At 49.8% G+C, this 14,275-nt stretch overlaps 1 protein-coding gene across 2 annotated transcripts in view; it reads left to right on the top strand.

Annotated features, from left to right (window-relative positions):
* The window catches only part of GRIK4 (glutamate ionotropic receptor kainate type subunit 4), a 216,189-nt gene that overhangs the window by 187,566 nt on the left and 14,348 nt on the right, over positions 1-14,275 (top strand). For both annotated transcript variants that reach the window (XR_013185015.1, XM_054647485.2), the window contains exon 13: positions 5,204-5,317. Coding sequence is in view for 1 of the 2 variants with exons in the window: in XM_054647485.2 (XP_054503460.1) it covers positions 5,204-5,317 (114 nt within the window). In the remaining variant the exon portion in view is untranslated. The remainder of the gene's footprint in view (positions 1-5,203; positions 5,318-14,275) is intronic.

Raw genomic sequence — 14,275 nt, 5'->3', positions numbered from 1 at the left:
TTTCATCAGAAGGCTGGCTAAGAATAGAAAATGAAGCAATGATCACAAAGGCTTGTGACTGACTGAGACAGTCTGGACAGCTGGGCTGTGATTGGGCATTAATTAGAAACAATCACATGAGCCCAATCCCAGATGCACCTGTTGCATTCCACAGCAGCAGATAACCATTGTTTGCATTTTGTTCCTGAGGCCTCTCAGCTTCTCAGGAGGAAAAATCCTAAGGAAAGGATTTTTCAGAAAGTACCATGGTTACACCAGCCCTGAGCTGCCAGAGCTGTCCTGGGTTTGTTCTCCAGGGGTTTGACACAGAAATCCCCAGCCCCGAGCCTCTGTCCCTACAGTGTCCCCACAGCCTGGTGGAGGGTTGGGGTCTCTGTGGGGTCTCAGCTGGGCTCTTCTCCTGGCTGCTTTCTGCCATCCCATGCCGTGGGAGGCTTCTCTGGGCTCCTCTGGGGCTGGGGCTGACGTCAGGGCCCGTTCATCACCGTCAGCTCCGAGCTGAGCCCTGGCAGAGCCGCGGCGAGGGGGCGGCTGCCGCCTCTGGACTGGCAGTCCCTGCAATTTGCTCCTGAACGATGCTTCATTGTTGTTCCTCCCCAGGAGCCCGGCTCAGCCCCCGTGTTTGGTGTCCTTTGCAGAGCCCTGATGCAGGCAGAGCCCACAGGAATGCCAGGTAGGGCGGTGCTGTGGCAGCTTTTGTCTGGCACGCCGGCCCACCTGGGTTTCCTCTCCCCCAGCGAGGCTCTGGCCTTGCTTGGGCGGTGTGTTCTCCAGAGAAGTGGCTGTCTCCACTCCCAAAAAGCTCTGGGTCTTTTTCTAAGCCCATTTCATGCCAACATTTATAGCTGCAAGTGTGCTGGCAGGATGAAAACCAACCCCTCTTGCCTCACACCCATCCTTTGCCTCCTGTTTTTTCCTCTCCCTGTCGGGGTCTCTCACTGCTCACAGTGACCCCGAGAAAAGTTCCAAAGTCTCTTTTTCCCAGCCTGGTGCTTGAAGAAGGAGTCAGGGCTCTTCATTTCTCAGTCTCAAGGTTGTTCATTGTTTCTTATCTATAAAATTCTTTCTCCTGCCCTGCCAGGTCCATCCAGCAGGACAGTTCCAGGCACTCTGCCTGCCCCAGGGCAGGGTTATGTGTTTATACTAAAAACTACCTGTACAATATTTACAATTCCTTCCCAATACCCATCACCTGTGTTAGACACTGAGCTTCTACTCTAAACCAATCCCAAAGTGCCACCATCACAGCAGAAGATGGAGGCCAAGGAGAAGAAGGAGAAAGGCTGGACACACCCAGATTCCTCCATCTTGCCCCCTGAACCCCCATACCAAAAACCCTAAAATCTGCTTTTCCACCCCGTGATAACTTCACTATTATTCTACCTAAACTGTTGTGGCTTGCAGATCTTCATCTAAGGTTGGTAATTTGCTCCCTGGGTCATAATCAAACCCACAGGGGCATTTTGGGCTCTGTGCCAGGGTCTCTGAGCCCCCTGGCAGGGTCTGGGCTGCTCAGGACAGCCAGAGGGATGTGCTGGGTCCTGACATCTCCCCAGAGCCCAGACCTGGGCAGAGTGCAGGGGCACAAAGAAAAATCCATTTCTCCTCTCCCAGGGCCCATAAAACCCCAACACCTGCCTGTGCTCAGGCGGGGAGGCTGGAGGGAACTCAGGTTTGCAGAGCTCCTCTGTAGCTCCACCGAGCTCAGTGAATCACAAGAAGTTTTGTCAGGAAGCAGAGCTGAAAGCACGAAATGGATGAAATTCAGGCAGAGAATTCTTTGCGTGCCATTCCATGCAGATCAAAGTTTCCTGCTATCAGAGATCAGCTCTTAACTTGCATGACTGAGCCTGCAGAGAGAAGAGAGAGGGAAATGATGAGGAGCTGGAGCTCTGCTGCAGAAAGTTCTGCTCCTCTGAAAAGTTAGCAGGGACTGAGGAGAGGGAAATAACTCTGATGGAATGGAAGAACGCCCTGGAGGTGAGGGAAGGGAGCTGGGCACAGTCTGAGAGCTGGGGAAGGCTGAGCTGTGTCCCTGCTCTGTGGACAGAGGGAGGAGATGGATTTGCACTGATTTTGAGGGAAGAGCAGTTCAGGATGCTGCTGAGGATTCAGCATCACCAAGGTGTTGTTTCTCCCCAGAGAATGATCAGGACCCCAACCTGGGGATGTTGTTGCTCCTTCAGCAGCACCTTTCTATTTACCCCTGGATAGGAATGAACATTTCCTGCAAGCTTTGGCATGAACCCCTTTGGCCATGGCATTTTTACCTTCAGCTTCAGTCAGTGGCTTTGCTGGTGGGACTGGGTTTAATTTGGAGAACTGGGAGGAGAATTCCATGTCAGACTGAGCTGCACCTTCAGCAGGGGCTTTGCTGGGAGGGCCAATGGCACCTACAACCATTTAATAGAGACAGGAGGGGTTTGGGAAATGGGACAATGGCACCTACAAACCCTTTAAGTGGTTTAGGAAATGGGACAATGGCACCCAGAAACCTTTTAAGTAGAGACAAGAGGGGTTTAGAAAGTGGCACAAATGGCCCCTACAAACCTTATAAGTGGTTTAGGAAATGTGACAATGGCACCTACAAACCTTATAAGTGGTTTAGGAAATGTGACAATGGCACCTACAAACCTTTTACGTGGAGACAAGAGGGGTTTAGGAGGCTTTGGGCTTTCCTCATAGATAAAATTCTCCACGTGCCACGTTCCAGAGATGAACTGATCCTGCTTTAGTGATCTGCTGGTGTTTACACAGGGCTCAACTGTTCACACACCATGCTGGGATTATTGGTGCCTTTGAAAAAGCCTCTGGGTAAATGTCTGCCTGTGCAGAAATTCTCCTCAGCTCCTAATTCAGTGCAGCCTGAACCTCTCAGGAATCTGTAAGAGCTGCTTGGAAACAATTCCAAAATCCTCCACTGAGCATGGCCAAGCAGCTCTGCACAGCCTGGGAGGTGTCACCTTCTCTGTGACCTCATCCTGGGCTTGTGGGTCACCTCCCCTTTCTTTCCCCTCTCCTGGTTCCCTTTCTTTCCTTTCTCCTGGTTCCCTTTCTTTCCCTCTCTTTCTTTCCCTCTTCTGCTTCCCTTCTTCTTTTCCCTCTTCTGCTTCCCTTTCTTTTCCCTCTTCTGGTTCCTTTTCTTTTCCCTCTCTTTCTTTCCCTCTCCTGCTTCCCTTTCTTTCCCTTCTCCTGGTTCCCTTTCTTTCCCTCTCTTTCTTTCCCTCTTCTGCTTCCCTTCTTCTTTTCCCTCTTCTGCTTCCCTTTCTTTTCCCTCTTCTGGTTCCTTTTCTTTTCCCTCTCTTTCTTTCCCTCTCCTGCTTCCCTTTCTTTCCCTTCTCCTGGTTCCCTTTCTTTCCCTCTCTTTCTTTCCCTCTCCTGCTTCCCTTTCTTTTCCCTCTCCTGCTTCCCTTTCTCTTTTCCCTTTCCTTGTTCCCTTTCTTTCCCTCTCCTGGTTCCCTTCTTTTTTTCCCTCTCCTGGTTCCTTTTCTTTCCCTTCCTTTCCCTTCTTCTGGTTCCTTTTCTTTTCCCTCTCCTTGTTCCCTTTCTCTTTCCCCTCTCCTTGTTCCCTTTCTCTTTTCCCTCTCCTGGTTCCCTTTCCTTTCCCTCTCCTACTTCCCCTTCTTTTCCCTCTTCTGGTTCCCTTTCTTTCCCTCTCTTTCTTTCCCTCTCCTGCTTCCCTTTTTTCCCCTCTCCTGGTTCCCTTTCTTTTCCCTCTCCTGCCCTCCCCTCTTGCAGCCTTTCCCAGCACCTCCATCAGTCCTGGTGGTGTCTCAGCATCTGCACAGACCTTGTCAAGTTTGGGGACAAAAAGTGCAAAGAGCTTTTTCTTTCTCCCCCATCATCTCTTTTTCCACATGCATAATCATCTTCCTGCAAAGCAGAGAAACAAATGGATAAGGGAGTGGAGGTTTCATTTTTACAGAAAGCAATTACAGACATTAAAAGAGCTAAAGTAATAAAAATAATATTTAAAATTCAAATCCCTTATCTATATTACAAGGGTATTAACATGAGAAGAAGTTATTTTTATTTTTTTCTCCCCCCTAATCTCATTTGCTTTGCAGGTCAATCTGCAAACTTTAATGCCAGTCCTCTGAATTTTATTTTATCTTTCTTTTTTTTTAAATTTGGAGACTGATCTGCAGTTCTGGAGGTCTGGGTTTGGCAGGTTTGTGAACTCCATGGCTCAGGGGTGAGGATACTGCTCTGTCCCCTTCCTGCTTGTACCAGAAGGGACAGCTGTGTTCAGCAGGGAGGGGGGGAGTTGTATTTTCTATGGATTAATATCATATTTATTGGTTTTCTATGGATTAATATCATATTTATTGGTTTATGGCTCCAGGTTTTAACGCATTAAATGAATAAAAATGGCAATAGGGCTGTGAGCACTTGGGGGAAGGAGCTGCTCCAGCAGGAAAGAGAGGGAAAAAATGGGGAAAGGGAGGGAAAAATGGAGGAAATGAAGGAGAAACGGAGAAAGGGAAGGAAAATGGGGAAAAGAAGGGGAAAATGGGGAAAAGAAGGGGAAAATGGGCAAAGAGAGGGAAAAATGGAGGAAATGAAAGAAAAATGGAGGAAGGGAGGGAAAATGGAGAAAGGGAAGGAAAATGAGGAAAAGGAGGGGAAAAGAAGGGAAAAGAAGGGGAAAGAGAGGGAAAAATGGAGGAAATGAAAGAGAAATGGAGGAAGGGAGGGAAAATGGAGAAAGGGAAGGAAAATGAGGAAAAGGAGGGAAAAATGGGGAAAGGGAAGTAAAAATGGAGAGAGGGATGGGAAAATGGAGAAAAGAAGGGGAAAATGGAGAAAGGAAAGGTAAAGTGGGGAAAGGGAGGGAAAAATTGAGAAAGGGAGGGAAAAATGCGGAAAGAGAGGGAAAAATGGAGAAAGGGATGGAAAAATAGGGAAAGGGAGGGAAAAATGGAGAAAAGGATGGAAAAATAGGGAAAGAGAGGGGTAAATGGGGATAATGCTCTAGAGCACAGGGTGGGCTAAACTTTGGGGTGCGTTTGGGCAGGGCTGTGTGAATCCCAGCCGGGCAGAGGGAGCCAGTGGGGAGCTCCTGCTGTCCCAGAAAGGTGGGGACACCCCCCTGCAGGAGCGGGGGCCCCGTGTGGGCCCAGCTTTGCTGCTCTCCCAGCATTCTGAGCCTCTCCCTGTTGCAAGTTTTCATTAATGTCCTGTCCCTGTCCCTCCTCCCCAGAAAGCCGACCTGGCCGTGGCGGGGCTGACGATCACGGCGGAGCGGGAGAAGGTGATCGATTTCTCCAAGCCCTTCATGACTCTGGGCATCAGCATTCTCTACAGGGTTCACATGGTAAGAGCCTCATTTCAGAGCCATTTCTGTCCCTCCATTATTTGCATGCAAACCTGCCCGGTTAGGGGAGGATAATGAACGACTCATAAAAAAATATTTTGGTTTCTTATTGAAACGCAAATGTGCTCGACCTTTATTTCCTGCTTTTCTCTGTCTCTCTGCTGCGTGGCAGGATGGGTGAATTCCATTCCTTTTCAACCCTCAGCCCTCTGGCTTCTCTCCCCACTCCTCCCAGGGCACATGATGGGGTTTTTTGGCATGGTGGGGGCTGCAGGATGGTTTCAGAGTGGCTTTAAGGGGCTTTAGGCCACTGGGTGAGGTGTGCTGAGGGCAGGCTTGGCTGGAGAGGTGGCTTGGCTTGGAGTCACCTTCCAGTTGGATTTAGTGGTAGAACTGGGTGGGAGGCTGAGCTGGGATATCTGTGGGTGCTCCTTGCTGGTGTTGGGGCCATTCCTGATCTCAGCTTTGCTCTCTTGCTGCCTTCTTCCAAGTCAGAATCACTTCAGGAAGGAATCCTGGGTTGCTTTCTTTGCTGTCACCCCCTGGAAATGCTCTAGAGGCAGAATAGCCTCTGCTCTGCTAAGCCCAGGGGCAATGTCCCTGCTGGGGCAGGCTGAGCTCACAGCCCTGGGCTCTGCCCTCTGCTCTCAGCCTCCTCCTTTGCCCACCCTAAAGAGCAGCAGCCCCAGGAAAGCTCCTCAGTCTCAGGGGGTGCTCTCAGCACAGTTGTAGCATCACAGGATCCTGGCATGGTTTGTTCAGAGTTCATCCCATGCCACCCCCTGCCATGGCAGGGACCCCTTCCCTATCCCGGGGTGCTCCAAGCCTGTCCAGCCCGGCCTTGGACACTTCCAGGAATGAGGCAAATTTATTCTTCTGTTTCAAAACAGCTGGGAATATCCCCAAGGGATTCATGTGTGCAAGCATGGATGTGGTGTTGTGTGTTAAATTGTCTTAAACTCCCATAAATCCTCTTTTATTTGCAACCTCCATTGTTTTACCTTCTCTCTGAAGCTCAGGACAGGCCAGATCTCCCCCAGATTCCAGGTGTCCAAGCAGGCAAGCTCCTTTTGCAGCCCCAATCTGCATTTGTGACGTGAGGGGCAGAGTCAAAAGGATGAAACCCTCCAGGCTGCCTGTCCCAGCCCCCTCCCCAGCCAGGAGGATGGGGAGGATGCAGCACTGGGCATGAACAGAAACAAATTCTGTCTCTGTGCTGGGGGGCTCCTGCCAAGAGCAAACGAGTCATTAAAATCTAGTTAAAATTCTGCTTCCCCTGGTATGTGCAGAATGTGGGATCGATGATTTAACTGATCACAAAGGAAAGAAAAAAAAAAAACAAAAAAAAGGGTTTGACTCTTCCTGGTCCTGGAAGTCAAATGGAATTGTTCCTTCCCCACCATGGTTGGATTTCCACATCAGCCTTGTGCAGCCAGGACCTTTTCCTGCCGATGTCTCCCAGGATTCAAATCAGATTTTCTGATTAAATACTCTGTTTTATTAGAAGGGAATCCTTCCCTGTGTGGATGGGGAGGCCCTGGAATGGATTTCCCAGAGAAGCTGTGGCTGCTCCATCCCTGGAAGCATCCAAGGCCAGGTTGGATGGAGCTCTGAGCAACCTGGGATCATGAAAATTACCCCTGCCCATCAACAAAGGGTTGGAATGAGATGATCTTTATGATCCCTTCCAACCCAACCCATTCTGGGCATGTCCAGAATCTCTGGTGGAAAGGCAGGAGGGCTGGGGCAGCCTTTGCTCAGGGCCTGTCCATTTGCTGCAGCCTCAGGGGGCTCTGCAGGGTTCCTGGCTCCTCTTTTGGGCTGGAGGTTCCTCAGGGCAGGGAGCATCTGCTGCGCCCCAGCCCTGCTCCTCCCCAAACACAGCAGGATTGGGAACCCCAGACCCCAGAGGGCTTTGGGCATCCTCCCCCTGCTCCCAGCAGGGCTTCAGCAGCCCCACAAAGGACCTGGATGGGATCTGAGCTGCCCAGGGACCCAGGCAGGGCTGCAAGGGCATCTCCCAGGTTGGGATCACCCCACTGGGGACATGAGGAGGGATGGGGGCAGCCCCCCAGTCGTGCCCTCCCTTCCCTCCCCAGGCCTTGGCACCTCGTCCTGCTCGGCTTGAGGAGGGTGCCTGAGAGCTGTGTGGCAATTTAACCTCTCCAGCTGGGAAATGTTTGCTAAACCAGACCCTTCTGGGAAGGGAAAGTGGAGAAAGGGAGGGGGAATGAGGAAAGGGAGGTAAAATGGGGAAAGGAAGGGAAAAATGGGGAAAGGGATGGAAAAATGGGGAAAGGGAAGGGAAAAATGGGGAAAGGGAGGGGAAAATGGGGAAAGGGATGGAAAAATGGGGAAAGGGAAGAAGAAATAGAGAAAGGGAGGAAAAAATGGGGAAAATTAAGAAGAAATGGGGAAAGGGAGGTAAAATGGAGAAAAGAAGGGAAAAATGGGAAAGGGAGGGAAAAATGGGGAAAGGGAAGGGAAAAATGGGGAAAGGAAAGGAGAAATGGGGAAAGGGATGGAAAAATGGGGAAAGGGAAGGGAAAAATGGGGAAAGGGAAGGAGAAATGGGGAAAGGGATGGAAAAATGGGGAAAAGAAGGGAAAAATGGGGAAAGGGAAGGAGAAATGGGGAAAGGGAAGGAGAAATGGGGAAAGGGAGGGGAAAATGGGGAAAACACTTCTGGTTTTCCTTTAAGGATGTGGTTTGCAGAGCAGCCCCACAGCCTTCTTCTCCCCATCCCAAAATCCACCTCTGCAATGTCAAAAATTGCAGCTGACATGTGTTAATCACTGCTTGGATGAGATGGAGCCTAATAAATAACCACAAACGAGCCTCTTCCTCGCTGAGGAGCTCTCTGCACACCCTGGGCTCCTTCAAATGTGATGACATTTTATTTTCATTTCCATGTAGCTCCAGTGGCAAGTGATTTCTCAGCCCTTTCTCCTCCCCACGCCGCCAACCCAGCCACCACAGAGCCTGTGCCTCTTATCACACATAACCAAATATGGCAGCTTTAACCAGGGCTGTCATTTTTCTCAATTTCGCTGCTTGTGATACAATCAAGGCTGGATTTCTGACACAGGAGCTCTAACAGGCTTCCTGAGGGACAAAAGGCTTGGTTGGTTTTATCAGGTGCCCGTTCTGCCCTGCCAGGGGGGGATGTGGGGGTGGCAGGGGGTGCATGGGGAGCCCTGAGCAGTCCCTGGGGTTGGAAAGGGCTGGAATTCCCTGCCCAGGGTCATTTCTGCAAGGAGGGATAAGTCAGAATTTACCCATTTTTGCTCACATCCTTGCCTCTGTGGCAGGGAATGAGGGACTAAAGATGATTCTGGCTGGGTCATTTCTGCAAGGAGGGATACATCAGAATTTACCCATTTTTGCTCACATCCTTGCCTCTGTGGCAGGGAATGAGGGACTAAAGATGATTCTGGCTGGGTCATTTCTGCAGGGAGGGATACATCAGAATTTACCCATTTTTGCTCACATCCTTGCCTCTGTGGCAGGGAATGAGGGACTAAAGATGATTCTGGCTGCTCAGCCCTGAAAGTCTTTGCCTTCAAAATGAGGAAATGGAGGTTGGGAGAGTGCACAGCTACAGCTGAGTTTAGGCCAAGCGAGCTGAGGCTTAAAGTGTTTTGACCTGGCTGCTGCAAAGGACACAAGATGGGGAGGATGGATGGAAAAACTCCTTGATGGATGGATGGATGGATGGAAAAACTCCTTCATTCCAGCCAGAGGAGGCTTGAGAGGGGCTGAGAGGAGCTGAGCCCCCTCCTGACAGCACTGCCAGCACGGATCCCTCCCCACCAGAGCAGGGTGGGGGCACTGCTGCCCCCAGGAGTGCATTTGTGAGCCAGGTGGTGGCTCTGAATGAGACTCAGAGCAGCCTGTGCAGAGCTTTCCCTGACCCCAGAGGGAAAGGAGGGATGTGGATGTGCCCCTGGAGCAGCTGTGGGTATCCTGGGATGGAGCAGGTGTGGAAATCCTGGGATGGAGCAGGTGTGGATATCCTGGGATGGAGCAGGTGTGGGTATCCTGGGATGTGCCCTAGGGCAGGTGTGGATATCCTGGGATGGAGGAGGTGTGGATATCCTGGGATGGAGCAGGTGTGGATATCCTGGGATGTGCCTCTGGAGCAGGTGTGGAAATCCTGGTATGGAGCAGGTGTGGATATCCTGGGATGTGCCCTGGGACAGGTGTGGATATCCTGGGATATCCTGGGATGGAGCAGCTGTGGAAATCCTGGTATGGAGCAGGTGTGGATATCCTGGGATGGAGCAGCTGTGGGTATCCTGGGGTGTGCCCTGGGGCAGGTGTGGATATCCTGGGATGTGCTCTGGAGCAGGTGTGGATGCCTGGGGTGTGCCCTGCTTTGGTGCCCTGCAGCTGGACCAAGCACACATGGACATTTCTGCCTCCCCAGGCTGGGTTTTTTTGCTTCCCTCTGACTTCCAGAGGCAGGGGAAAGTTCTCTGCCCTCCTTTTTTAGGGAAAACACTTGTGGGAAACGGCATTAATGGGGCTGGCTGGGGTTCCTCCACACTCTGCATGTGCAGGGCAGGGAGTGCTGAAAACAACAAATCCAGGGCTGTCCTCTCCTTCCCAAATGTCCCCCTGGTCCAAGCTCTCCAGCCACCAATATCTTCCCAGCAAACTGCTGCTCACTGGCTGAAAAAAATGAAGATTTCCAAGAACAACTTAGGAGGAGGGTAAATTAATCTCTCCCACATCCATCTGAGGATTTTCAGGAGGCCTTCATCAATTATTGGACATTTTGAACATATCTATTCCAGGAAAAATAGCTCTTCCAATTAACAAAGCTCTATTGGGACTGCCTAAAAATATCTGACAGACTCCAGATATTGTCATTCCCATCTTCAAAACAGACAGATAAGAGAGAGTTTGTGCCCTCCGTGGGAACAGAATATCTTTATTCTTACCCACAACTGTGAATGAAAAGAATATGTCCCAGCAGCCTGGAAATGACTGGAGCTGAAAAGAACCAGAACTACTACAACTGTAAAGTCACAGGAGAGATTCACTGCCAAGCTGGAGATTTAAAGCTTCCAACGCAATTTCCTTAATGAGAGTAATTTATTGACAAACTGCCCCAGAAATATAAAGAAGACATCAAGGCTTCAATTGCAGAAAGGAATTTTGTCATGGGAGCATCTCACAGGGGCAGGCTCTGCCAGGGGCTGGGAGCTCCCTGCAGGCTCTGGGGTCATTCCCTGCCCTGCCTGGAGTGATGAGCTCCAGGAGCTGCAGCTTGTGCCCTTCACACCTTGCTGGATCCCCAGGGCCTCATTCCATCCTTGAGGAGGAATAAAGAGTTACTGAGCTGCTGAGGAACAGGGGAAGCAAAGTTTGAGGGGCACCCAGGAGAGCCAGAGGGAACGCCTGGAATTTGGGGGAGATTTGACCTCTCCTGAGCTTCAGGGAGAAGGTAAAACAATGGAGGATGAAAATAAAAGAGGATTTATGGGAGTTTAAGACAAGTTTGGCTAAGCAAAGGGGAGAGCTCTGGCAGTTACTGAGCTGGCTGTGCTGCTGAGGAAGAGGGGAAGCAAAAGTTTGAGGGGCACCCAGGAGAGCCAGAGGGAACACCTGGAATGTGGGGATAACTGGGCTCTCCTGAGCTTCAGGGAGAAGGTAAAACAATGGAGGATGCAAATCCCAACCATGGTGGGGAAGGGACAATTCCATTTGACTTCCAGGAGCAGGAAGAGTCAAACCCTTTTTTTTTGGTTTTTTTTTCCCCCTTTGTGATCAGTTAAATTATCGATCCCAAATTCTGCACATACCAGGGGAAGCAGAATTTTAACTAGATTTTAATGACTCGTTTGCTCTTGGCAGGAGCCCCCCAGCACAGAGACAGAATTTGTTTCTGTTCATGCCCAGTGCTGCATCCTCCCCATCCTCCTGGCTGGGGAGGGGGCTGGGACAGGCAGCCTGGAGGGTTTCATCCTTTTGGCTGAAGCCAAGGCTCTGCCCCTCACATCACAAATGCAGATTGGGGCTGCAAAAGGAGCTTGCCTGCTGGGACACCTGGAATCTGGGGGAGATCTGGCCTGTCCTGAGCTTCAGAGAGAAGGTAAAACAATGGAGGATGCAAATAAAAGAGGATTTATGGGAGTTTAAGACAAGCTTGGCTAAGCAAAGGGGAGAGCTCTGGCAGTGCCACCCTTTGGCAGGTGGGCAGGTTCTCAGATTAACTTTCAGTCAATTCAGGTCCTCAGATTAATTTCCAGTCAATTCCCAAGGAAAAGTCCTGGGTTTAATTCCAGAGTTTCTCTTCAAGGCAATGTCTCTCTTCTGTTCCAGGTCACCTCCTATCCACAGGTGAGGTACAAACAGTGGAAGACACCACATTCTCTGTGTCCTTTCCCAGAAGACACCACATTCTCTGTGTCCTTTCCCAATTTTTTGGTCCGTTGCTGCCGTGTTCTGGTTTTCAGAGCCACAGGAACTGCAGGAATCTGCATCCCATTTCCAGGAGAAGCCTTTGCTCACCCTGCTGGAGCTCCTCTCCCTGATCCAGGGAGGCCAGGGCATCTCCCAGCCCTACAGGTGCCACGGGCTCTTCCCTGTGCCCTTCCCACTGATCCCATCCAGAGGATCCTCACCTGTTGGGATGCAGCTTCCTGCAGTTCCTGTGGCTCTGAAAACCAGAACACGGCAGCAACAGACCAAAAAATTGGGAAAGGACACAGAGAATGTGGTGTCTTCCACTGTTTGTACCTCACCTGTGGACAGGAGGTGACCTGGAACAGAAGAGAGACATTGCCTTGAAGAGAAACTCTGGAATTAAACCCAGGAGAGCCTGGACTTTTCCTTGGGAATTGACTGGAAATTAATCTGAGGACCTGTATTGACTGAAAGTTAATCTGAGGACCTGAATTGACTTAAAGTTAATCTGAGGACCTGAATTTTTCCTTGGCAATTGACTTAATCTGAGGATCTAAATGTTTCCTTGGGAATTGACTGAAAGTTAATCTGAGCACCTGAATTTTTCCTTGGGAATTGATGTAAAGTTAATCTGAGATCCTGAACTTTTCCTTGGGAACTGAGTTTTAGTTAATCTGAGAATGGATGCTGAGCCACTGCTCCTCAACTCATCCATTTGCCCAAAGCCTGACCAAGCCAGACTCTCTAAAAATGCTCATCCCAGAATGGTTTGGCTTGGAAGGGACCTCACAAACCTCTCAGTTCCAACCCCCTTACCACGGGCAGGGACAGTGCAGGTCCCAAACTCTCATCCTGGAGGATGCAGGGACAGGCTGCTGTGTTGTGCTGGGTTTTTCCTGCAGGCAGGGTTTGCTGGGGAAGGTTCCTGACACGTTACAGGTTCCCAGATGGCGACTGGAGCTGAGGATTTCACAGGCTCCTGGGTATTTTTAGCAGAGGAAGATTTTTGTGCAACAACTGTTGCCTTTTCTAGCAACAGCTCAAATCTCCAGGAGAACTGCCGAGACCTTGTGAAAATCAGGTTTTGCATAACATTTAGTAGTAAAACAGCGAGGTTTGGATGGAAGCGGAATTTAAAATGCCGGTCTAAGTCTGGGAAAGGGAAAAAAAAATAAAAAAAAACCTTTGCAAAGCTCTTCCTCGTGGGCAGCTTCCCAGTTACAGGTGCTTGGGGAAGCTGTGGAGCTGTTTTAGGGATGCCAGGACTGAATTTGTGGTTTGGGACAGAAAATTCAAGTTTCTGTGAGCTGTGGGATCGTGTTCCTTGGGCGTGCTTGAGCTGCTCTTTCCCATCAGAGGAGCTGCATCCACAGAGCTGGTTCTGACAGGAGAAATCCACCTCAAATGGGAGGTGTTTGGCTTCTTGAGAAACTTCTCCAAAAAAATTATTCTCCCTCTTTTGCACCAATTTGGTGACGTTTGACAATTTTCTGTTGGTGGCAGCATCCTTGTGAAAGTTTAAAATGAAGATCAACCTGCTTTTTCTAGCAGTGAAGGCTTATTTTTTTTTTTCCCAAGGAAAGGTGGTTTGCTGAGGAAAAAACCAGGAAATTCTGACGCATCCTGGAGATAAAAATATCCTGTTCGCTGAGATAAAAGCAATAATTTTATTGGGGTTTTTGTAAAAGAAGAAACTTTGTAAGGCCAGAGAGAGAAGTTTTGAATTATTTTTTTTTTCCTTTTGCTTCACAAATATAATTCCCACCTTGTGAGCTCAGGTGAATCCCTTTCTGCCCAGTTAAGTGTGGGGTGGACAAGGATGGGGGGACCCCCCTCAGGGCTGGGGGTGCATCAAACCCTGCCAGGGAGACACAGGACGCTATGATTGCCTCATTTTTTCTCTCAATCCACCTCTTTCTTTGCCAGGAAGAACAAAAATGGGGAGAAAAACAGATTTAGGGGATGAATGCAGTGGGGAGATGCTGCAGGACTCGGTCATTTGTGGGGTTGCTGTCACTTGTTTGCCCTGCAAGGCTGTTCCAAAGCCTGGTTTATCCCCCTTCTCTGTTTATTTCCTTTCTCCTGTTTATCCCCCTTTCTCCCATTTATTCCCCTTTTCCTTTTTTTTCCTTTATTCCCCTTCTCCTTTTTCCCCTTCTTTCTCCCATTTATCCCCCTCTCCTGTTTATCCCCCTTCCCCTTTTTAGTCCACTTTCTCCCATTTATCCTTTTTGCCCCATTTATCCCCTTTCTTCCATTCATCCCCCTTTCTCCCACTTATCCCCTTCTCCCATTTATCCCCCTTCCCCTTTTTATTCCCCTTTATCCTGTTTATCCCCCTCTTTCCCATTTATCCCCTTTCCCCCATTTCTCCCATTTCTTCTCCTCCTCCTCTTTATTTCCTTTCTCCCATTTCTCCCCCTTCTCCCATTTATTTCCCGGTCTCCTATTTACCCCCTTCTCCCATTTATTCCCATTCCCCTTTTTATTCCCATTTCTCCCATTTTATTCCCATTTCCCCCACTTCTCCCCTTTCCCCCATTT

This window comes from Agelaius phoeniceus, chromosome 23, assembly GCF_051311805.1.
Source record: "Agelaius phoeniceus isolate bAgePho1 chromosome 23, bAgePho1.hap1, whole genome shotgun sequence".
Lineage (NCBI taxonomy): Eukaryota > Metazoa > Chordata > Aves > Passeriformes > Icteridae > Agelaius > Agelaius phoeniceus.
Note: the sequence above shows the minus strand (reverse complement) of the source record. Positions and strands in the feature narration are given on the sequence as shown.